Genomic DNA, 26,039 nt, shown 5'->3' with positions numbered 1-26,039 from the left:
CTTAATTGTAATTAATTGTAATCTTAATCAATCTTAATTGAATTACAAGCTTTTATTTATGACGAAATAATCCAGCTTCAAGCCTTGACAATTTAAGATTGAATTACAATCTTTCTCGGGAATCCTTTTTATCCAAACCATATAAAAAATAAATAATCTACTCCTTATTTGCTTTAAAGAAACAAACAAACCTAGCTATAAACAAAATCAAGCATCAATTTGTGTTGAGCATTGCAAGTCATCTGATAAAGTAAAGGAAAACATTTTTTTACATCACTGAGCAGTTCTGCACTGGACGTCCTCTTAATATGGGAACTTTTCCTAGGAGCTGGTTCCGTTATCAAGTTGAAACTTTCAGTGTGTGTTGAGAGGGATGTTGAAAATAAAATAGCAACTAAAAATACTAAGTGCATACCACTACTGCAACTATTGCTACTATTAAAGCTAAGGGTATTAAGGTGAAGCTTTAAGAATGTTAAGGGGGTAGGAACGTTGAACTAAATCAAAACACACTTTGCATGTAGATTGTCAAAAGGGTTTACCAGGAACATCTCAAAACGAAAGAAACGTAAGGAAGAGAGAAACGAAGATAATAATAGCCAGAAAAAAAAAGAAAATACTATGCAAACATGTCGGTCAAGGCCTCGGTTCTTCAGTGCAAATAATAGAAAATACAGATGAAAATTCAAAAAATAAACTAAAAATGAAATTGAAATAGGAAATACTCCTTCAAAGCAACGGTGAAAGGATAACTGAATAAAAAATTATAATCCCGAGTAACATTTCATATTTTAGTGTCTGTGTTTGCTTTAATGTTTGGTATTTATTTCATGTTTCGAATTTTTGTATATATTTTGTTATTATTTGCACTGAAAACAGTCAAGCGAACATCTTGACCGAAATATCTACATACTCCTCTTTTTTTTTTGTTTTTTTCACTGGCTGTTATTATCGTCGTTTCTCTCTTCTTTACGTTTCTTTAATCTTTTCATGATTAGCCAGCGTGGTCTCAGAAATCGTTTAAGAATATCTCGGGAACGGCTTCAATTATTAAACTGAAACTTTCACGGTATGTTTAGCAGGGACGCGGCTAAGGGACGGAGACTCCTTCTGAAGTTCTTGGAACTTTTAGCGTCTTAATTTACCTTATGTGTCCACATTTGTCAGCCCACTGGAAGATTTTTTCAGTCCATTATTTATATCCCCCTCCACATTCAAAACCCTAGCTTCACCCCTGATGTTGAGGCAACATTTAAGGTAACCAAAGGCATAATGTCCATGCTGCAACTACTACTAAGATTACTACACCTAGTGAGGCTAATGGTATTAAGGTGAAACTTTCGGGGAATGTTTAGGGGAAACTAAATACAAAAAAATTTCAAAGAAATTAAAATGAATTAAATAAATAAGCAGGAAAATTAATCAAATTAATTAATCAAATAAATTAAAACAAAAATTAAAGCAACTAAATGCATGCTGGTTTTCAAAAGGGCATATAAGCAATATCTTAGGAATGACTTAGAGTATTCAGTTAAAAGTTTTAGGGCATGTTGACCGGGATGCTGAACTAGTCAAAAGAAACTATGTGCATGTTATCATTATTACTGCTGCTACGACTGTCACATCTACTTAGGCTAAATGTATTAACGGTAAACTTCCAGGGAACATTAGAGGGATGTTGAACGAAACTAAAAGGCACTGTGTACATTCGGGTGGTCAAAGGATGTATTTCTCAGGAATAGCAATTTATCAGCAATTGTCAAAGCATTTTTCTCAGGAACGTCTTGGAATATATACTTGAAACTTTCAGAGCTTGTTGAGAGGGATGCTGAACTAACAAAAAATCACTTTTGCATACTGCTACTAATAGTAAGGCAAAGGGTAAGACGGTGAAACGTTCAGGTAATGTATAGGGACATGTTAAACTGAATCATAACAGACTCTGAGCATGCAGGTGGTCAAAAGGGCATTACAATAATATTACAGAAATAGTTTAGGGTATTAAGCTGAAACTTTAAGGGCATGTTAAGGGGAATGTTGAACTCACAAAAGGTACTATGTGGATACTATTACTACTGCTACTACAATGACGACTATTGGTACTGAATCCAAAGGTATTACAGTGAAACTTTCAGAGAATGTGTAGGAGCATGTTGAACCAACCAAAAGGCACTATATGAATAATAACATGAAAAGAGAAATCACCCATGCTACAGCACAAACACAAAAAAAAAAAAAAAAAAAAAAAAAAAAAAAAAAAAAAAAAAAAAAAAAAGAGACAGAAGGAGAAAAGGAAGACTGTTTTCCTAAATTAGTGATTAATATAGACCAGCACTTGAATGAGGCCTTAACCCTACTCATCCATACAATCACATAGGTCAAACAGCATAGCCACACACAATCAACCATAAAGAATAATCCATGGACAGGCAGTCATGTCGTCAATAAGTATAAGTCGTCATTTACCGAACAATAGAAAAAATAATCTAGACAAATAATTCAGAGGCAACACCCAACATAAGGGCTCATCAGGAGAATACACTGGCCTATATAGGGTTTCGCCACTCTAAATTCTCTACCCAGCACAGTGTTGTGGCTACCACAGAATATCCATGGCATCCCCGCGTCAGGTATCACCCCCAAAATACATGCCTATGAAAAAAAAAAGCAAATGTAAAACAACCAAGTAAAACCAAAACAAGCTTATCCTGTTAATATATCCCTCCCTTTAGCAACAATAGGTAAACTAAATATTATAAATTTTACCAAATCACAAATATTAACACATTGCAAAAAACCTGAATGAACTAAACAATTATAGAATTCATCTTTACCATGTGGCTAATTTTTTAAAAAATCCGCTCAATTAGAAACACAATTCAAAATAAATGGCGCTGTGACAACATTTCTCGAACCTCCGAAATTAGTTAAAAATTTCTTTAAGTATTTCTAGATAATTCTTTTGATATTTATTTAAAAGTTCGTTATAATGAAAACTAAATTTTTTAAATTGCCAAGTTAATTTATTTGCAGAAAAACCTCTTGATATCAATTTTTGGCTTAAGATTTTACATCTATTTTTAAAAATCAATATAATTACTACAAATCCTTGCATAACGAAGTAACTGTGAGAAAAACGCTGAATATGTGATATTTGAGTGTATATTACTTTCAGGGAATGGGAAACTAATCACTTCAAAATCAAAATCATCCGTTTTATTATACATTTTAAAACTTAATTTATTATTATCACAAATATTAATATTTAAATCTAAGAAATGATCTTCATGACCAGCGCCATGACTAGGCTCAAGAATAAGCTCTGATGGATATATATTTTTAGAAATATCAATGAAATCCTTACAATTTAAGACCAAAATATCATCTAAATATCTTTTATTATTTGACAAAGCATGTTTTAAATTAATTGGATTATTCTTATCCATCATATATTTATATTCTAGTTGACTTAAAAACAAGTCAGCTATAAATGGGCTGGCATTCCCCCCCATGGGAATTCCCATAATTTGCTTGTACAAATCACCCCCAAATCTTATATAAGTATTGTATAAAACAAATTCCAATAACTCAAAAATCATATCCAAGCTGTAACATCTCAAGTTAACTGTAGTATTAAAGCAGTTTGTCCATATAGCTTTTTTATTATAACTGTCTATTTTTAAGAACCTTTTACTAGATAAGAGGAGAGATTTCTTTATAACAGTTTTTAAATTATCAAACACTAAATTAAGTGATAAATTAGTATACATTGTCGCAAAATCGAAATACTCAATTCTTTTAGCTGAAACCATTGTTAAAGAATCTATCACCTGCAGTGAATTATTAACACTCCAATATGGATTAAAATTCGAAAATTTTTTAATACCAGAACAATAGGTTTTAAGTTTATTTACAATTTCCTTTAAAATTAAAGAGAGGTCAGTAGCAGCAATGCGGGTTGGACATTTAGCTGCTCCAGCAATAAACCGTGGTTTAGGGGGATTCTTATGAAATTTTACAGTCCAATATAGGAAAGGGAACTTTTTATCATTGTCATTTATTTTAATATTAAAATTTTTAAAAAGTATTTCTTCAGTCTTTTCAATTAAATTCTCATCCTCTATATTTACCTTTTCATAAACATTAGTTGTGCATAACTCCCTTTTTAAGATATCACAATACAGCTTCTGACAAATTATGGCAAAATTATTATTAGCTTTATCCACTGGCACAATTACAAATTCATTCTTTAGATTAGCAATTGCTTGTTTAATCTTCGCATTATAAAATAATGATTTAGTGTTACTATTTTTTAAGTTAGAATATATTTTATTTCTTACTCTACTAATAATTAAATTCTTCCAACTTTGAAAACTCTCTTTATTTTTATTCTCTTTCTTACACCACTTATCAATAAATAAATCAAAATCATTTTCCAAGCCATCAAGAACACTCAATGGTTTCAGATGATGAGAAAGACGGAAATTAGTCCCTTTATTCATTATAATTTGAAGATCATCTTGCTTTATTATTGACAAGTCCCCTGTTATAACATGTTTGTAAGTAGGATTTACAAATGGACCAAGTTGCTTACAATTACAAACCGGTTTCCAATTTATATCGCTATCTAGTTTTTTTAGTATTAAATTATAATTAAAAATAATTTGCCCAATAGTTTTTGAAAATTTATAAGTTAAAACTGGACTATCATTATAATTTAAATTACTAGGAAGGGCCTGTTTCACATGCCGCTGATTTAAAATTTCTGGTAAATTAATATCTTCAATCTGCTTACAAGTAAAATTAATAGGTAAATATAATCTGTTATCCTTATTACTAATCTTATCGAACTTTTTCTTTTTTGAAATAAATTTCGTTTTAGAATGCAAATTGTATCACATATTACTTTAAAATTATAATCAAGAGCTGTATTATTCTTAACAATCCAGAAAAGTTTGATTAAATTCCTCTTGGATAAATTATTTAGACACTTTATTACAGAAATCATACCCCTAGATTCAAGTAGCTGGCATAGATCTATAGAAAGCATATGTACATCTAATTCATTTTTTCTATTATTTTTCCTATGTCCTCTCGATCGTTTTTTACGTTTAGTAGTACAAGTAAAAGAAGGATGGTCCATAAAACCATCAATACATTTAACAACAACATGAGACATGTCACCATATTTTGCTACACGATCATTTAGCCCAAAAGGATAAGCTGTACCAAGAGTATGGATCCAGAAATCCTCCTGTTTACGTAGTCTATTATTCTTCTCTTCTTTATTTAAATTTTCTAATTCTAAATTTTCTAAAATTGTGACAGTTGTATCTGATATGGAACATTTACCATTATTACAATGTTGAACTAGATAGTTATTAGTTTTTTCATTATTAACTGTTGTCTTGTGTCCAGAAAATCTTTTATATATATTATTAGTTGTTTCCCCCACATATTGTAGGCAGCATTTATTACATTCTAATAGGTAAATTACATTGGTTGTTCTACAATTAACATTACCACGTAACTTGCATGCAAAATTTTTATTATACAATGTACTTTTAACAGAAGTCCGTGGGACAAAATGATCTTGGCAAAGAAAACAACGACTTTTACACTTACTAACTTTCAAAAAATCGTTCCGAGTTCCGAGGCTAATATTTGTGTTTTGTTGCATAAAAAGTTATTGAAAATAAATCCAAAACAAACCAACATCCAAATCAAAATCCAACAATCAAAGTCCAAAAAACATGCCAAGGTCAATAGGTCAATAAATACATAAACAAAAAGATGAAAGAACATGAAATTTGCATAAGTGCCATCTCACCAATAATTAACAATATCAGGTTAAAAACCTGGACCAGGGTAAAGGTCTGTCGGGGAGAAAACTAAAAAAAATTTTCTCCACCAGCACTGGATCCAACCTGGAATAATATCATGAAAAGAGAAATCACCCATGCTACAGCACAAACACACACACACAAAAAAAAAAAAAAAAAAAAAAAAAAAAAAAAAAGACAGGAGAAAAGGAAGACTGTTTTCCTAAATTAGGAACCACTTGGATAAAATGAAAGAGAATGAATGTAAAATTAATTATTTTGCAGCAGTGGCAGCAGGGGAAGCTAACGAAAGGATTAATATATATATATATATATATGCTATACATTGCATATTATTGCAGTCATTTAATGTATCTATTTTTATGTTTTTTGCATACATATGCTACATATTTCACCTATTTCTGATAATTTCTAATAACATAGTCAATAAGCAGAGTCACAATAAATCCACTTATTACCGACTTAATCTGACTTCAATTGCTTCAAGAGAGGATTGACAGTTTTATAATATAGTTCAGCTTACAGAGGTACAAATAGATAGATAAGAGAAATTTAAACTGTGACCAAATAAGAGAGGTTACCGTGAATGTTCGAAATCTGGTTAATGTCGACATTCACAAGTGAACGTCCGGAATTCCTTTTCTTCTGCTTTGATTCAATTAGCTTTGCGAGTCAGCTTTTTCAGTTTTACGCAAGCCATGATGGTAAAAGTTAAAGTTAAGTTAGGTAATATTAATTTAGTGTAGGTTAAATTTAATTATAAATATCAGAAATGGGTTAGACACCTAACTTAACCTAATCCAACCTAACCTATCATCATCAAACCTTGCATTAAACTGTAAAAGTTGACTGGCAACGCTCACTAAATCCAAGGAGAAAAAAGTATTTCGGACATTCACAAGTGAAAATTAACATTCAAGATATTCGGACATTCAGATATTCAGTACTGATTTGTAGTTCAAGGTGAAAACATCTGTCTAGAATTGGATATTATAAATTTCAAACCAGTAAGCTTTTTCAGTGAATTTTAATCCCTGCGAACTTGTTAGATTTCGCAATACCTGGCAAAGGATTAAAGTTCGTGACCTTGAGTAATATTATTACGCAGCATTTCAGTAAGCGAGAGATAATCCTATGGTCATAATTATCAAATCATCTAGACTCATTATTTATTTTTGAAAATTTTTACTTATAAGCGAGCAGAAGAGGGGAGGTTTTATGTAGCAAGCGTCGTTGTACCTGCCGGGAGTGTGTCTCCCTTAAATTGCGGGGAATAGATAGCAGGAGCCTACGCTTCCCTCGCTTATTGGTGTTTTGAGCTTCTGAAATTTAGCCAACTACCATTCAGCTTTAGTGCGGTTAAAACGTGTTTTGCCCATGGTTATGTTTTTGACTCGGAATTGGATTAACAGACTATTTTCATGAAAATAGACTCTGATTCGAATACGGACTGCTTTGTTTATGCCCCGGTTCTGAACTTTCTGCAATATAATAATGAAAAAGGTGTCGAAACTACAGTGATCTTAAAATTTGCGGTCGAATTCTTCGAGACAAGTGATATTGCCAAATCGAAGAAAATCCTGTGGGATTCGCTGCCGAAATTGACCGAGCCCTATCCAAGGCGCACGGGTTCAAACGCAGCTTTGAATCATTTGAAAGACATTTTAGAACTTCTTCAAAATCAGAGTGCTTCCGAGGACATGCCTGTCTTTGTTATCCGTTCCCCAGCCGAAGTTCCCTGTATTCCATCAGTTGCTTACTCCAGGATAGCTTTTAAACTTAATGGAATTCAACAGACTCTTTCCCAAGTTAATGAGAAAATGTCAGATTATGATCTGAATTTCCCCAGCCTTCCGAGCAGTGCTACTGGTAGTGATATAAGCAAAGCCAGTGCTATTATCACGAATGTACCGCGTGATATCGATAATGCATCTAAACCGAAGGAAAGAATTGACTGTATTTCTGGTCACGAGTGCATTGATACTGTTCGAGCCTCTGGTGATAAATTGATTGTGAAGATCGATAGCATGGCCGCTGCTGACTTTTGCAAATCTGCGCGCTCGGTTTATCGTGATTGTGAAGCAAAAATGGTGGAAAAAAAGTTTTTTGGTATCATGAAAGGCGTTGCACAAGATCTTGATCTTGCGCCTCTTAAAGCTTGCAGGGGTGTTCGAGACGCTATGAGAATTGGGAGCTCAAATTGTGCGAAAATGACATTCGAAAACGAAATTTCTCTTTCCTCGGCCCTTAAATCTGGACTGAAGATAGGCTATGAACTATTCCGAGTGTATGAATATCGGCGAATTCCTAGGTTCTGCAGGAAATGTCAATCACTTGACCACCTTGCTGCAAAATGTCCCGATAAAAACTGCAAATGCTCACGGTGCTCTGGCCCCCATATGAACTCCAGTGACTCACCTTGCAGTAACACTCCAAAGTGTGCAAATTGTAGTGGAGATCATGTTGCTTACAGTTTTCGTTGCTCCAAACTAAAGGCTCTTGCTAATTCCAAAGTTCCACGGCCTTCTCGCTTGCAATCATGAATGAGTAAAAAGTCTCAGTTTGTTCTTTCAACATCAATGGGACATAGGATAAAGTGTTAAACCTTGATGAGAAACTAGCTAATCATAATGTTGTTCTCTTACAAGAACACCTGCTCCCAAGTTGCAGTGTAAACTTTCTAAGGCGAAGTTCTCAACATGCTATTTTCATCACGAATGCCCGACGTACCCGAGGCAGGCCTTCTGGCGGTCTTGCCTGTATAATTAAGCGATCTCTGCCTAGCTATTTGTCTCCTAGCTGCAACCAATCCTCTGAACACTATCTTGCAATCCGGTTTGCAGACGTGATCATAATCAACGCCTATTTGCCCCATGATAAAAAATCTGTTTCTTCCTTCTCCAGCTATGCGAATGCCTGCAATAAATTAAAGACTCTCATATCTGGTATTGAACGTCTGGGATACAAGTGGGTATTTATAGGCGACTTCAACTGTGACATCACCGTTTCCTCGACACGAAAGGAAGCGCTTTTTCAGTGTCTACCCTCAGTATTTAAGGTCCTAACGAAAGACCATAGTTTTACATATATCCACTGTAGTGGTTCTGTCTCAAATTTAGGCCACTGTATCTGCCATCATTCATTTAAAACTTCAGCAGTACATGTTGATGAAGATGAGAGAGATTATGATCATTTACCTCTGAATTTTGATATTACGATTATTTCTGACGTATACTCGAACCAACCATCACTGTCGCATAAGTGGTTTGAAAAACGTGTTGGTCTAGTGCGATCATGCCTCTTTACCTTGCTAACCTTGGAGCTCTACTGTCCACCGTACGTGTCCCTTTCCATCTTCTTTGCACAAATGCGTACCCTATTATTGACAATGCTCGTGCTGATTTGAATCGCTATTATCGTGACATTATCTTATGTATAAAGCAAGCTGAAGATATGGCCATCCCGCTGATCCGTGTCAGGCGGAATACCTAAAAACCAATTTGGAAGTGTGATCCTCTGCTGAAAAAAGTCAAGAATAAGGCCAAATTCTGGTTAAGAATCTGGTCTGCCTGTGGTCGACCTTCTCGGGGTACTGTGTTTGATCTAAAACAAAAGACGAAACTCGAATATAAACGCCATCTTCGTGCCGTTCGTTACTCCGGTGAAACTTTTCCGAAAAGTAATAGTGAGTGGCGAAAAGTGATAAATTCTGCCAAGTTTCCGGATGCAAGTTCTAGTGATATTATATCTCGTCAGTCTTGGATCGAACATTATTCAAAAATATTTTTGAAAGTTAATTATGCAGTGCATAAGCATTTCTCGTGTTTGCTTGAAAAAAATTTGCCGTCACACGTTTATGTCAGAGACATGTGATTCCAGTTGAAAAGTGGGCTATTATTAAAGGTATTAAGGGTTTAAAATCAAAATCTTTGGATATTGATGGGATTAGGGTTTTGAATCTTGTTCCGAATTCTTTTGAACTGGTATCTCATCTCCAGCTGTTTTTTCAAATGTGTTTGAGTAGTTCCTGTGTGTCCGATTCGTTCCTATGCGGTAGCGTTACGTCACTTCTAAAAAAAGGAAAAGATCCGGTTTCTTGTAGTTCTTATAGGCCGATAACGGTAGCTTGTACTCTTAGCAAGCTTTTCGAACACCTCCTACTACCTTATATCACTAAGCTTGCTCTAAATGATGATAATCAATTTGTTTTAGATCTGGGCTAGGCTGTCAGCATGCTCACCGTGCTTTGACTTCTTTATTAAAATATGTCCATCGCACTCGTCGCGTACTTCATTTCGCAACCCTAGACTTGTCTAAAGCATTTGACAGTATTTGTCATACTCAAGCATGGATAGCATTATGCCAGAGAGGAGTAAATCCGTCGGTAATTCACGTGCTTCGTTTTTGGTTCTCCCATTCTTACCTTCGCCTTAAGTCATTAGATAATTCTTATTTTGGTCATATCCCTGTTCGTTGCGGTGTAAGACAAGGGGGAGTTCTTTCGCCGTATATTTTTAATGCTTGTATTGAAAATGTATTATCAAAAATAACGACTACATGCCTAATAGGACCATCTGATATCTCATATCTGGCTTGAGCGGATGACCTTCTTCTGATTAGTCAAACTGAGTCTGGTCTTGCCCGTTCAGTGAAGTCAGTTACTTCTGCTTTCCGCGATATCGGCCTGTACCTAAATATTGACAAGTGCGAGTTTCCTGTTTTCAACGGTAATAATTGTTCAGAATCACTATATTGCGATGGTTTTAGTATTCCTCGTGTTAAATCGTTTCGTTGGCTTGGTATAACAGTATGCGATTCTATGAATGCTCTCCGGTCTCGTGCTGTCAAAGATATTAGTGATAAGCTGAGGCTCGGTTACTCTAAGATTGTAGCAAATCGTGGATATTATAGGAGAAGAGCGCTAACTCGGCTTTACTCAAATTTTTGTGATCATTCTGTGCTCTTCTGTTCTGGTACTAGGCCACTTCTGTTGACTGGTGATCTAAAACGTATTCGCATAAATTATTACCGGTACTGCAAATTTCTTTTATATCTACCTCGTTCTTACCGGAATGCAAAACTGGTTAAAAAGTATTGTGCGACAGATATTAGTGGTGCTTTCGAAAAATTATCTGCGAAGCTAGCTATTGAAGCGCTTTACAGGCTAGGATGTTTTCATCGCCTTATCCGTCTTTTTTCTGTATGTGATTAAATTTGTTTCTTTTGTATTACTTTTGCTTGTTTTTCTTTTGTATTTTACTCCACTTAACCTCTGTTTTGTGAAGTAGGTGATAAATAAATTATATATATATCTTTTGGTAAAGAAATGGGAATTATTACCCTGGCGTAGAAATCAGGAAAACACACACATAAAACACAAATCATAAATGAAATAGAAAGCGACTAAATTCAAAATGATCCACGAGGGGCTATCTGACCCTTCGGTCGACTATTAAGCATTCAAAAAAAAAAAAAAAAAAAAAAAAAACATACTGATATCAATGATGACTCAGTTTGGTTAAGAGTCGAAATAGGAATGTTAAATTTCAGTGGAGTGTGAACTGCAATGCAGGATCAGAATTGAGAATAGTTTCAGCATTATAGAAGCATTGCGGAAGACACTAATATGATATAACTAGACCAACAACTTTAAAAAAGTAGATTGGAACCTATAGATAAAGAAATTACAATATAACAGGCGAATGGTTTACATGAGTGGTTAACACAAGTCATATGAGGCTGACTGTTTCAGAGGCAACGCTATAAAGTTGCATATAGTAAGGCAACTCCAATGTTTTATTTTTTCCCCCAGAAGCACTTCATATGGAAGGGTCGTCGTATAAACTTCAGGGAGGGGGGGGGGGCTCATTCGATTGAAATCGGAAGTTCTAATTCCCATTTAAAAAATCGAAGGAAATCCGAGAGCAACTAGTCCCCTTCCCCACGCCTTTCCCCCCAAACCCATCCGATAAAAATTATGAGACAGACACTTTTTAAAAAGAGTTCAAATATCAGATAATAAAAAATCTAGTGTCTATACAACCCCCCAGGGCCCGGGAGCAGGCATTGTAAGCTATGCTGTGGGGGCATATATGATTCTTATGGAAGGGATGCTCGTATAAACTTCACAGAGGTCTCATTTGATTGGAAGTTGAAAGTTCTAGCTCACCTTTTAAGAATCAAATGAGATCGGAGGGATTTATAAGAGTCAAATGAGATCGTATAAACTTCAGAGGGCTCATTTGATTGGAAATCGAAAGTTTTAGTTAACTTTTTAAGAGTCAAAAGAGATCCAAGGGCAACTAGCCCCCTCCCTCGCTTTTTCCCAGAAACCGACCCAATAAAATTTTAAAATAGTCATTTTGTTAAAAATAGTTCAAAGGTCAGATAAGAAAAACTCTGGTGTTGACACAATCCCCCGCCTGGGGACCCGGGGGAAGGCGTTGTAAGTTATGCCCTGATGGGATAAATGGTTTTCCTGGAAGGGAAACTCGTATAACTTCAGAGAGGGCTCATTTGATTGGAAATTGAAAGTTCTAGTTCACTTTTTCTGAGTCAAAAGAGATCAGATGGCAACTACCCCCCCTCCCACATCCTTTTTCCCCCAAGGTATCCGAAATTTTTTTTGACATAGTCATTTTTTTAATAGTTCAAAGGTCAGATAAAAAAAAAATTGGTGTTGACACAGCCCCCTAGGGCCCGAGCAGGCGTTGTAAGTTATGTCCTGGGAGCATTTATGCTTCTTATGGACGGGATATTCGTATAAACTTTAGAGAGAGCTCATTTGATTGAAAATTGAAAGTTCTAGTTCACTTTTTAAGAGTCAACAGAGATCCGATGGCATCGGAAGGCAACTAGCCCCCCCCCAACTTCTCTTTTCCCCAAACCCATTTAATACAAATTTTGTGATAGCAAATTTTTAAAAATTAGTTTAAAGGGCATATAACAAATACTCCGGTGTCGACACAACGCCCTAGGGTTCCAGGAGCAAGCGTTGTAAGTTATGCCCTGTGGCTTATATGGTTCTTATGGAAGGGATGCTCGTATAAAATTCAGAGGGCTCATTTGATTCGAAATTGAAAGTTTTAGTTAACTTTTTAAGAGTCAAACAAGATCTAAGGGCCACTAGCCCCCCTACCCTTTTCCCCAAAACCCATCCAATACACATTTTGAGATAGTTGTTTTGTTACAAATAGTTCAAATGCCAAATAAGATAAACTTCAATGTCGACACAACCCCCCAGGTCCCAGGGGAAGGCGTTGTAAGTTATGTCCTGGGGGCATATATGGTTTTTATGGAAGGGATGCTCGTATAACTTTAGAAAGGGCTCATTTGATTAGAAACTGAAAGTTCTAGTTCATATTTTAGAGCCAAAAGAGATCCGGGGGGGGGGAACTAGCCCCAAGCCTTTTTCCAAACCCATCCAATACAAATTTTGATATAGTCATTTTGTTACAAATAGCATGTATTTGGAGCATACATTTCCCAGGCACATATTACCAGGGCATATATTTGGGAAAAAAGGGCGTGGGAGAGGAAGGGGCTAGTTGCCATTTGATCTCTTTTTACTCTGAAAAAGTGAACTAGAAGATTCAATTTCCAATCAAATGAGCACTCTATGAAGTTATACAAGCATCCCTTCCATACAAACAAATTATGTCCCCAGGGCATAACTTACAACACCTGTCCCTGGACCCCGGGCGGGGAGAGGGGGGACTGTATCAATACCAGATTTTTTCTTATCTGACTTGTGAACGATTTTTAACAAAATGGCTATCTCAAAATTTTCAATGACTTTTTTTTCTCCAAATACATCCAATACAAAATTTTGAGATAGGTATTTTATTTAAAAATAGTTCAAACATCAGATAACAAAAACTTCGGGGTCAATACAACCCCCCATAGCCCGGGGACAAGTGTTTTAAGTTATGCCCTTGAGGAGTATAAAGTTTTTATGTAAGTGTTGGTTGTATAAACTTCGAAGGTGGCTCATTTGACTGCAAATCGAAGTTCTAATTACGTTTTTATGAATCGAAAGTTAACGGAGGGAATATACCCCCCCCCCCTGACATACACACCCTTTATTCCCAAATGTATCTAATGAAAATTTTGAGATTATCAGTTTGTTTGAAATAGTCCAACGATCAGAAAACAAAAACCACAAGTGTGGTGTCTCGGTACTGAAAAAAAAAAATATCCGCCTCCCTAATCGCATACCTGTGGAGCGAACGATTAAAGCAAAAAAAAAAAAAACATTAAAATTGTACGACATATATCATTCCAACATCGATAAGCAGAAACAACAGCTTGATAATCGAGAATCTGACCAATATTAAACACTTGTAATTTCTTAAAACAGTACGCGGTATCGTTCACATTTTCTACATGATTACAAGAAGACGTGCTGTTTCATTTGAAGAATCTGTACTCTTTTAAAATTTGCTAAAAATTACTAAACCAAAAAACTCAACCATAAGAAATATCAGGCGCAAAAATAATATGGTACATTAATAGAAACACTGGTACTGGTAAACATGCTTTAATCAGCCCGAAATTCCCAAACCTCTAGCAACTTTAGCTTCAACATGATCACTATGGGGCCTCCAAGATAAATTACAATTAAGCTGGAAGCCCAAATAACGCACTTATGCACCAGTGACAAAGTCCTACCATTAAAAAATATTTCTCCATCAACACTTGGCTGCATACCAACTCTTCTAAATATCATAAAAATTAGTTTTTTTTTTAACATTCACTGACAAAGGTTTAAAATTGTAAATACAAAAAGGACTGTATACCCCTATTTATTTTTAACAACAATAGTTCAATAGAAAAATAGTTCAAAGACCAAATGACTATGCTTCCATGGTTGACCTCCCCCCCAACCCCGGGGAAATAGCTCAGAGTTACGAAACTTAATTATTGTTACTTTGATGATTGGATTTAGTGGTTTACGTGGTAACTTCGATTTATGGTTCAAGGGCTGTAAGTTATGCAAGTTGCTTATTGTTACTTTGATACTTTGTTTACTTTTATAACTCGTTTACTTTGATGCTTTTTTTTACTTTGATACGTTGGTACTTTGATATTGTCACTCTGGTACTAGCTTTTATACTTATAAAAGTCTGATGTTGAAAAAAAATCTCATTTTGAAAGAAGAAGATTTTCAAAAAAAAACAAACCAAAATTAATTAAAAAAAAATTCCGAAAGTTTTTTCTTCAATTCTTTTCGAAATAATTTGGATTATGTTCTTCTAATGAATGGTCTCTTCAACAAACAAGAGTATGGGTACTGCCCGTTTCCCAAACGGTAAAAGTATCATTCTCTTACCTAAATAACCAATGATACGTTGGTATTTTGATATTGTCACTTTGGTACTAGCTTTCATACTTTTATAAAAGTTTAATGTTGAAAAAAAATCTCATTTTGAAATAAGGAGTTTAAAAAAAAAAATAATAAAAAAAATTCCGAAAGTTTTTTTCCCAATTTTTTCCGAAAGAATTGGGGTTACGTACTTCTAATGAATAGTCTCTTCAACAAACAAGAGTAAGGGTACTGCCCGTTTCCCAAACGGTAATAGTATCATTCTCTTACTAAAATAACCAATTCTCTTACTTAGAATTATCATTCTCTTACTTAAGTGGCTACAAAGTTCTGCACAATTAATTTACCTTTTTTTATTATAATAATTGGGAGAACCGAATTCAAAGACAAGTGAGCATTTGATTAAGGATTGGTTGCTAGACCGCAGTCATCTTCAGGGAGTAGCGGTTATGTACTTTTAATTAATGGTGTTTTCACAACAAACAAGAGTATGGCTACTGCCTGTTTGTCTAAGGGTAAAAGTGTCATTCTCTTACTTAAATAACTAATTCTCTTACTTAGAGTTACTTAATACTTAATAATTATAATAATAATTATAATAATAGTGATAATTACAATAATTATAATGTTATTATTATAATATTGTAATAATTATAATACAAACAATATTTGGGCCTAGAAATGTCAAAAATTTAAATCCAGCCCTGGGTGAAACAAAATCTTGAGCTGGTGAGCTTTCAGTAATAAATATCATCATATATTAAATATTCAGTTTAATTTAGTAGTTCTTACCAAAACAGAAATTAATTTAAAACAAGAGCTAAGAGCTCAAATGGCACTTGTAACGAGGCCGGAAGAGCCAAGAGCTCATATGGTATGAACTCAAGCAAAATTCTTAGAATCAATAGATTGATTTAAAAGGAAAATCAAAGGCTTAATACCGGTCGGAATTTAAAATAAGAGCTCTGAGTAACGAGGCCCTTCTAAATATCAAAATTCATTAAGATCCGATCACACAATCGTAAGTTATAAATACCCCATTTTTTCTAATTTTTCCTCTCCCTTCACCCTCCGGACGGTCGAATCGGGGAAAACGACTTTATCAAGTCTATTTGTGCAGCTCCCTGACACGCCTACCAATTTTCATCGTCCTAGCACGTCCAGAAGCACTAAACTCACCAAAGCACTGATCCCCACTCCCTAACTCCCCCAAAGAGAGCGGATCCAGTACGGTTACGTCAATGACGTATCTATGACATTTAATTATTCTACTCGCCAAGTTTCATCCCGATTTCTCCACTCTAAGCGTTTTCCACGATTTCCGGTTTCCCCCTCCAACTCCCCCCAATGTGAACAGATCTAGTCTGAATTTGAAATAAGAGCTCTGCGACATGATTTCTTTCTAAATATCAAATTTCATTAAGATCTGGTTGCCCGTTCTTAAGTTAAAAATACCTCAATTTTTCGAATTTTTCCAAATTAACACCCCCTAGCTCCCCCAAAGAGAACGGATCCGTTCCAATTATTTCAGTCACGTATCTATAACTTGTGATTATTCTTCCCATCAAATTTCATCAGGATCTCTCCACTCTAAGCGATTTCCAAGATTTCCAGTTTCCAAGATTTCTGTTTCCCCCTCCAGGCCCCTATGTCCCCGGATCCGATTCGAATTGAAAATGGAGCACCTGAGACATAAAATACTTCTATATATCAAGTCTATATACGGTGGGTGTTCCGGTCACCCATTCGTAAGATAGAGATACCTCAATTTTCACGTTTCCAAGAATTCCGGTTTCCCCCTCCAACTCCCCACAATATCACCGGATCTGGTCGGTATTTGAAATGAGAGCTCTAAAGCACAATATCCTTCTAAATATAAAATGTCATTAGGATCTGATCCCCGTTCGTAAGTTACAAATACCTCATTTTTTTCCAATTTTTCCAAATTACCCCCCCCCCCCCAAATACACAAAAAGAGAGCGGATCCGGTCCAGTTATGTCAGTCACGTATCTCGGAGTTGTTTTTATTCTTCCCACCAAGTTTCATCCTGATCCCTGCTTTAAGTGTTTTCCAATATTTCCGGTCCCCCCGGACATCTGCAGACGTCCGAGTCACGATGTCCTTCTAAATATGAAATTTCATTAAGATCTGATTACTCCCTCGTAAGTTAAAAATACCTCATTATTTCCAATTTTTCAGAATTACCCCCCCCCCCCCCAAATAGAGCGGATCCGTTCCACTTATGTCAATCATATATATAGGACTTCTGCTTATTTTTCCCACCAAGTTTCATCCCGATCCCTCCCCTCTAAGCATTTTCCAAGATTTTAGGTTCCCCCCAACTTCCCCAAATGTCACCGTATCCGGCCGGGATGTAAAATAATAGCTCTGAGACACGATATCCTTCTAAATATCAAATTTCATTTAGATCCGATCACCCGTTTGTAAGTTAAAAATACCTCATTTTTTCTAATTTTTCCGATTTAACCGTCCCCCCGTTCAACCCATATGGTTGAATCGGAGAAACGACGATTTCTAATTTAATCTGGCCTGTTATGCCTGCCATATTTCATCTTCCTAGCTTACCTAGAAGTGCCTAAACTAGCAAAATCGGGACAGACAGTCAGACAGGCCGACAGAATTTGCAATTGCTATATGTCACTTGGTAGATACCAAGTGCCATAAAACGACCAGAAATTACTATTAAAGAACAAATGAAACCCAAAACGAACAGAAATTGAATAAACAATCATTTATTGACTATTTCATTGGTTCTTTCCAAGACTTTTCAAGACAAATATAGCTTCACTACAAACAAGTGTCTGGGTACTGCCCCCTTCCCTTACTGTAAAAGTCTAGAACTTACTACGTCATTTCCAGTTATTGCAGCATTGAAAGTGAAAATAAATTTTCACTAGAATCAGTTCGATTGTATTTGTACTTTTCAAGACCATTCAAGCCACATATAGTTTTCAGTAAAGCGCCAATGATGCAGCAGGTTTTAGACTTTTACAGTGAAAGAAGGAGGCAAAACCCAAACTCATCTTTTTAGAGATTTTGTTCGTTTTAAGCTTGATTTGCATATTCAATTTAAGTTTCACTCGTTTTAAGATTTATTTACTCATTTATATTAGTGCCTATTGTATGTTTATTGGCTATGATTGTTTTTTTTTTATTTCTGTTCATTTTGGGTTTCATTTATGCTTCAATAGCAAAATACTTTCGTTCGTTTTAAGCTCGATTTGTATATTCATTTTAAGCTTTACTAGTTTTAAGATTTATTAATTCATTTGTAATAGCACCAGTTGAATATTTTTTGCAATTATTGTTTATTTAATTTTTATTTGTTTTGGGTTTCCTTTATTCTTTAATAGTAATTTCTGATCGTATTGAGTTGAGTCATTGTAGGTTTCTATTTCTTCTGATTTTATGTTTAATATGACCCTTACTTTTCTTTAGAAAACTTCTTTTTCGGAAAGTTTTTGTTTAAAATTTATTTTCAAAAAATGCTTTCGAAAATGGTGGATTGGTTTTGTTGCCTCACCATGGTTTGATCCAGTTGTTTCAATAATTATATTGTTTAATGTTATTGTTGATTAATGTTACTGTTGGTTTTCTGTTTTTGAATTATTTTTTTTATCTAAAGTGTTTATTCTACTATTTATCTTTTGATGTAAGGAATTATAAATAAATATTATTATCATTTTATTATTATTACATCATATTTATTTTGTGTTCTAACAGGGAAGATAGAACTTGGTAGTCTGTTTGGCCTTTCTTTATTTGGCCAAATAAATAAAGGCTGAAGTTGTATTTGGCCTTCAAATTACTTTAATATATCAAGGGTATATCCAAGTCAAGGGGATGAAGGGTAGAATCCATTATCAGGATTATGCCAAGATCAAGAAGGTGGATATGCTATAAAACTTGAATGACTTGATTCGCTTCTAATAAATTCCTGGGATTGAAAATTGACCTACTTGGAGACAGCTATAGTTTATATTACACTCCCAATACTCTTTGTCACTATTATGTTTACAACTCAATCCCCCTTCCTAATTTGATGCATGCAATAATTAGTTTGTCTTTAAATTATTATTGTTAATATAGCTGGACATAGGGGACAGTTTGGTCAGTCCTAAAATCGGTTAAAATGGTTCTCCATATAAAATAGCCTATAATGCACCTTTTTGTGCTTCCAGCCATCCTATTTAAAAATGAAATTCCTTGACCCTTTGAGCTAAAACTGTGAGCATCTATAGTGGTCAATCTGTCTCCTTTGTGGGGTCAGTCTAAGGGCTCTGAGGGATGATATATCAGAAAATGTTGCTTCTGAAAAGATAACAAATCATATCAAGTCCTTACGTTTGAAAGTAAAATTAGGAAACTTTTCTTTCATTTCTTCGCTTTTATCCACAGCATACTTTAGGAACAATGGTATTGGTTTCCTTGGTCTTTCTAACAACATCTGAGCTATTTTTGGGCCATATGATTGACGGATCTTTATGAGAGAAACTCCACTATGGTGGAAGGAGCGATAGCAAATTTTCCTGAAATGTAGATTAGTAAAATGTAGTAGCCTAATTGAGAAAAAAAAGTATCTTTAAAGACAAAGAGAGAAAAATTTTGAGATAAAAAGAAGTCTATAGCCAGTAAAGGAAAAGAAAAGATGACAATCATAATGGATATTTCGCTTGCATAAAACTAGGCATATTCAGTGCTAAAAACAGAAACAGTCTTAGACATAACCAATTAAAAGAGAAGAGATTAAATAAAATTTGGGGAAGAAAAGATGAATCAAAATTGAAATAAACCACCATATATTTAAAAATTGCTATTTCCATAGTAGGGATAGCTCTGTGCCGCGGCTTGTTGATTAAATCACAAGGGGCTCTGCCCATGGGGTCCCTGATGCCTGTACACTCGTTTTGTTGTACATTTTTGGCCTTTGACTGGCTTTGACTGTTATTGTGCTTGATGCAAATTTTCCAAGATTCCTGCATATTGCAACTATCAAATTGCTTGAGAGTGCTTTTCAACCCCTCCCCCTTTTTTAGCCTGCTTTGAAACTTTTGATTCATTTTGCTTGCTTAATTTATTATTGACTGAGCACCCCCCTCCCCCCTCTGCTTGTAGCCTATTTGTTTTATTTATTTGACATTCTACTTCTTTTTGTGATTTGATTTTGTTGTTTGATTTGATTTTGTTGTTTCACCTGTTTATATTTATCCCATTGGGTTGTTATTTTGCTTGTATGACTGACAAGACTAGAAGTCCTGTCACCTCTGACCCAAATAACTCTAGTGTTAAGATTTTGGCTTTAGGTGTTGAAAGTCCAAATCTTGTTGACATTAGGGTGTCAAACGGTTATTGCAAAAAAAAAAACTGTTTGAATACCTCCAAAACCATGAGTGTAGGGACCATTATGGTTCAATGTTAGAAAGACTTGGACCAGATGGCGCCATTATCATAATAGCTGCAAACCAATCAGTAGCTACTGCTATACTTTCTATTTCAGACATAGCAGTAAATGGCTCTAAGATAAAGTTTGTGCTTATTTATAATTCCTTACATCAAAAGATAAATAGTAGAATAAACACTTTAGATAAAAAAAAATAATTCAAAAACAGAAAACCAACAGTAACATTAATCAACAATAACATTAAACAATATAATTAATGAAACAACTGGATCAAACCATGGTGAGGCAACAAAACCAATCCACCGTTTTCGAAAGCATTTTTTGAAAATAAATTTTAAACAAAAACTTTCCGAAAAAGAAGTTTTCTAAAGGAAAGTAAGGGTCATATTAAACATAAAATCAGAAGAAATAGAAACCTACAATAACTCAATTCAATACGATCATAAATTACTATTAAAGAATAAAGGAAACCCAAAACAAATAAAACTTAAATAAACAATAATTGCAAAAAATATTCAACTGGTGCTATTACAAATGAATAAATAAATCTTAAAACGAGTAAGGCTTAAAATGAATATACAAATCAAGCTTAAAACGAACAAAAGTATTTTGCTATTGAAGCATAAATGAAACCCAAAATGAACAGAAATTAAAAAACAATCATAGCCGACAAACATACAATAGGCACTAATATAAATGAGTAAATAAATCTTAGAACGAGTGAAACTTAAATTTAATATGCAAATCAAGCTTAAAACGAACAAAATCTCTAAAAAGATGAGTTTGGGTTTTGCCTCCTTCTTTCACTGTAAAAGTCTAAAACCTGCTGCGTCATTGGCGCTTTACTGAAAACTATATGTGGCTTGAATGGTCTTGAAAAGTACAAATACAATCAAACTGAATGTTTGATTTATAATTCTATTGATTGCTGAAAGATCATCAGTTCAAGATTTTATTTCATTATAATTTTATTTTCACTTTCAATGCTGCAATAACTGGAAATGAAATACTTGTAATATAATTCGTTTTGAGTGAAGCACCAATGACGTAGTAAGCTTTAAACTTTTACAGTAAGGGAAGGGGGCAGTATCCAGACACTTGTTTGTAGTGAAGCTATATTTGTCTTGGAAAGTCTTGGAAAGAACCAATAAAATAGTCAATAAATGATTGTTTATTCAATTTCTGTTCGTTTTGGGTTTCATTTATTCTTTAGTATTAATTTCTGGTCGTTTTGAGTTTCAGTTTTTGTAGGTTTCTACTTCTTCTGGTCATAAGTTTAATATGGCCTTTACATTTCTTTAGAAAAATTCTTTTTCGGAAAGTTTTTATGGCACTTGGTATCTACCAAGTGACACATAGCAATTGCAAATTCTGTCGGTCTGTCTGACTGTATGTCCCGATTTTACCAGTTTAGGCACTTCCAGGTAAGCTAGGACGATGAAATATGGCAGGTGTATCAGGAAATAGACCAGATTAAATTAGAAATCGTCATCCCGACCGGATACAGTGACATTGGGGGAAGTTGGGGGGAACCTGAAATCTTGGAGAACGCTTAGAGCGGAGGGATCGGGATGAAGCTTGGTGGGAAAAATAATCAGAAGTCTTAGATACATGATTGACATAACTGGAACGGATCCGCTCTATTTGGGGGAGTTTGGGGGGGGGGACCGGAAATATTGGAAAACACTTAAAGCAGGGATCAGGATGAAACTTGGTGGGAAAAATAAAAACAACTCCGAGATACGTGACTGACATAACTGGACCGGATCCGCTCTCTTTTTGTGGATTTGGGGGGGGGGTAGTTTAGAAAAATTACAAAAAAATGAGGTTTTTGTAATTTACGAACGGGGGATCAGATCTTAATGAAATTTGATGTTTAGAAGGATCTTGTGCTTCAGAGCTCTCATTTAAAATCCCGACCAGATCCGGTGACATTGTGGGGAGTTGGAGGGGGAAACCGGAATTCTTGGAAACGTGAAAATTGAGGTATCTCTATCTTATGAATGGGTGGTCGGATCACCCACTATATATAGACTTGATATATAGAAGTATCTTATGTATCAGGCTCTTCATTTTCAAATCGGATCTGGGGACAAAGGGGACTGGAGGGGGAAACAGAAATCTTGGAAAACGCTTAGAGTGGAGAGATCGGGATGAAGTTTGATGGGAAGAATAAGCACAAGTTATAGATAAGTGATTGACATAATTGGAACGGATCTTCTCTTTGGGGGAGCTGGGGGGTGTTAATTTGGAAAAATTAGAAAAATTGAAGTATTTTTAACTTAAGAACGGGCGACCAGATCTTAATGAAATTTGATATTTGGAAAGAAATCATGTCGCAAAGCTCTTATTACGATTTCGACTAGATCTGTTGACATTGGGGGGAGTTGGAGGTGGAAACTGGAAATCTTGGAAAACGCTTAGAGCGGAGAAATCGGGATGAAACTTGGTGAGTAGAACAAGCAAATGTCGTAGATACGTCATTGACGTAACCGTACTGGATCCGCTCTCTTTGGGGGAGTTGGGGGTGGGGCTAAGTGCTTTGGTGCTTCTGGACGTGCTAGGACGATGAAAATTGGTAGGCGTGTCAGGGAGCTGCACAAATTGACTTGATAAAGTCGTTTTCCCCGATTCGACCATCCGGGGGGCTGAAGGGAGAGGAAAAATTAGAAAAAATGGGGTATTTATAACTTACGAGTGTGTGATCGGATCTTAATGAATTTTGATATTTAGAAGGACCTCGCGACTCAGAGCTCTTATTTTGAATCCCGACCAGCATTAAGCCTGTGATTTTCCTTTTAAATCAATCTATTGATTCTAAGAATTTTTCTAGAGTTCCATACCATATGAGCTCTTGGCTCTTCCGGCCTCGTCACAAGTGCCATTTGAGCTTTTAGCTCTTGTTTTAAATTTACTTCTGTTTTGGTAAGAACTACTAAATTAAACTGAAAATTTAATATATGATGATATTAATTACTGAAAGCTCACCAGCTCAAGATTTTGTTTCACAGGGCTGGATTTAAATTTTTGACGTTTTTAGGCCCAAATGTTTTTGTATTATAATTATTACAATATTATAATAATAATATTATAATTATTATTATTATAATAATTATTATTATAATTATTATAATAAAAAGTAAACTGATTTTGCAGAACTTTGTAGCCACTTAAGTAAGAGAATGAAAATTCTAAGTAAGAGAATTGGTATGAAAATTCTAAGTAAGAGAATACTCTTGTTTGTAGTGAAAAAACCATTAATTAAAAGTATGTAACCGCTACTCCCTGAAGATGACTGCGGTCTAGCAACCAATCCTTAATCCAATTCTCACTTGTCTTTGAATTCGGTTCTCCCAATTATTATAATAAAAAAAGTAAATTAATTGTGCAGAACTTTGTAGCCACTTAAGTAAGAGAATGATAATTCTAAGTAAGAGAATTGGTTATTTAAGTAAGAGAATGATACTATTACCGTTTGGGAAACGGGCAGTACCCATACTCTTGTTTGTTGAAGAGACCATTCATTAGAAGTACGTAACCCCAATTCTTTCGGAAAAAATTGGGAAAAAAACTTTCGGAATTTTTTTTATTATTTTTTTTTTTAAACTCCTTATTTCAAAATGAGATTTTTTTTTCAACATTAAACTTTTATAAAAGTATGAAAGCTAGTACCAAAATGACAATATCAAAGTACCAACGTATCATTGGTTATTTAAGTAAGAGAATGATACTTTTACCGTTTGGGAAACGGGCAGTACCCATACTCTTGTTTGTTGAAGACGCCATTCATTAGAAGAAAATAATCCCAATTATTTCAAAAAGAACTGGGAAAAAACTTTTGGAATTTTTTTTTTAATTAATTTTGTTTTGTTTTTTGAAAATTTTTTTTTCAACATCAGCCTTTTATAAAAGTATAAAAGCTCTTACCAAAGTGACAATATCAAAGTGCCAACGTATCAAAGTAAAAAAAACCATCAAAGTAAACGAGGTATCAAAGTAAACAAAGTATCAAAGTAACAATAAGCAACTTGCATCACTTGCACCGCACCATAGCCCTTGCACCATAAACACAGCCCTTGCACCATAAATCGAAGTTACCACGTAAACCACTAAATTCAATCATCAAAGTAACAATAATTAAGTTTCGTAACTCTGAGCTACTTCCCCGGGGTTGGGGGGGGGGAGGTCAACCATGGAAGCATAGTCATTTGGCCTTTGAACTATTTTTCTATTGAACTATTGTTGTTGAAAATAAATAGGGGTATACAGTCTTTTTTGTATTTACAAGTTTGAACCTTTGTCAGTGAATTTAAAAAAAAACAAAAACTAATCTCATGATATTTAGAAGAGTTGGAAAGCAGCCAAGTGTTGATGGAGAAATATTTTTTAATGGTAGGGCTTTGTCACAGGTGCATAAGTGCGTTATTTGGGCTTCCAGCTTGATTGTAATTTATCTTGGGGGCCCCATAGCGATCATGTTGAAGCTAAAGTTGCTAGAGGTTTGGGAATTTTGGGCTGATTAAAGCATGTTTACCAGTACCAGTTTTTCTATTAATGTACCATATTATTTTTGCGCCTTATATTTTCTATGGTTGAGTTTTCTGGTTTAGTAATTTTTAGCAAATTTTAAAAGAATACAGATTCTTGAAATGAAACAGCACGTCTTCTTGTAATCATGTAGAAAATGTGAACGATACCGCGTACTGTTTTAAGAAATTGCAAGTGTTTAATATTGGTCAGATTCCCAATTATCAAGCTGTTGTTTCTGCTTATCAATGTTGAAATGATCTATGTCATACAATTTTAATGATTTTTTTTTTTTTGCTTAAATTGTTTGCTCCACAGGTATGCGATTAGGGAGGCAGATTTTTTTTTCTGTACCGAGACACCACACTTGAGGGCTTTGTTTTCTGATCGTTGGACTATTTCAAACAAACTGATTATCTCAAAATTTTCATGAGATACATTTGGGAATAAAGGGTGTGTAAGTCAGGGGGGGTATATGCCCTCCGTTAACTTTCGATTCATAAAAACGTAATTAGAACTTCGATTTGCAATCAAATGAGCTGCCTTCGAAGTTTATACAACCAACACTTACATAAAATCTTATACTCCTCAAGGGCATAACTTAAAACACTTGCTCCCAGGCTCTGGGGGGTTGTATTGACCCCCGAGTTTTTGTTATCTGATGTTTAAACTATTTTTAAATTAAATGCCTATCTCAAAATTGGTATTGGGTGTATTTGGAGAAAAAAAGTCATTGGAAATTTCGAAATAGCCATTTTGTTAAAAATTGTTCACAAGTCAGATAAGAAAAAATCCAGTATCGATACAGTCCCCCCTCTCCCCGCCCGGGGCCCAGGGACAGGCGTTGTAAGTTATGCCCTGGGGACATAAATTGTTTGTATGGAAGGGATGCTTGTATAACTTCAGAAAGTGCTCATTTGA

General features: G+C 34.9%; 1 protein-coding gene across 6 annotated transcripts in view; it reads right to left on the bottom strand.

The window, feature by feature from the left end:
* LOC136032310 (transcription factor A, mitochondrial-like) overlaps positions 1-26,039 on the bottom strand; it is a 56,071-nt gene that overhangs the window by 25,653 nt on the left and 4,379 nt on the right. For 5 of the 6 annotated variants that reach the window (XM_065712603.1, XM_065712605.1, XM_065712607.1 and 2 more), the window contains exon 2: positions 19,535-19,719. The exons of the other annotated variant lie outside the window; for it this stretch is intronic. In XM_065712603.1, coding sequence (XP_065568675.1) covers positions 19,535-19,719 — 185 coding nt within the window. The remainder of the gene's footprint in view (positions 1-19,534; positions 19,720-26,039) is intronic. 6 annotated transcript variants of the gene reach the window in all.

This window comes from Artemia franciscana, chromosome 10, assembly GCF_032884065.1.
Source record: "Artemia franciscana chromosome 10, ASM3288406v1, whole genome shotgun sequence".
In the NCBI taxonomy this organism is placed as follows: Eukaryota; Metazoa; Arthropoda; class Branchiopoda; order Anostraca; family Artemiidae; genus Artemia; species Artemia franciscana.
This window is presented reverse-complemented; position numbering and strand designations above follow the sequence as displayed.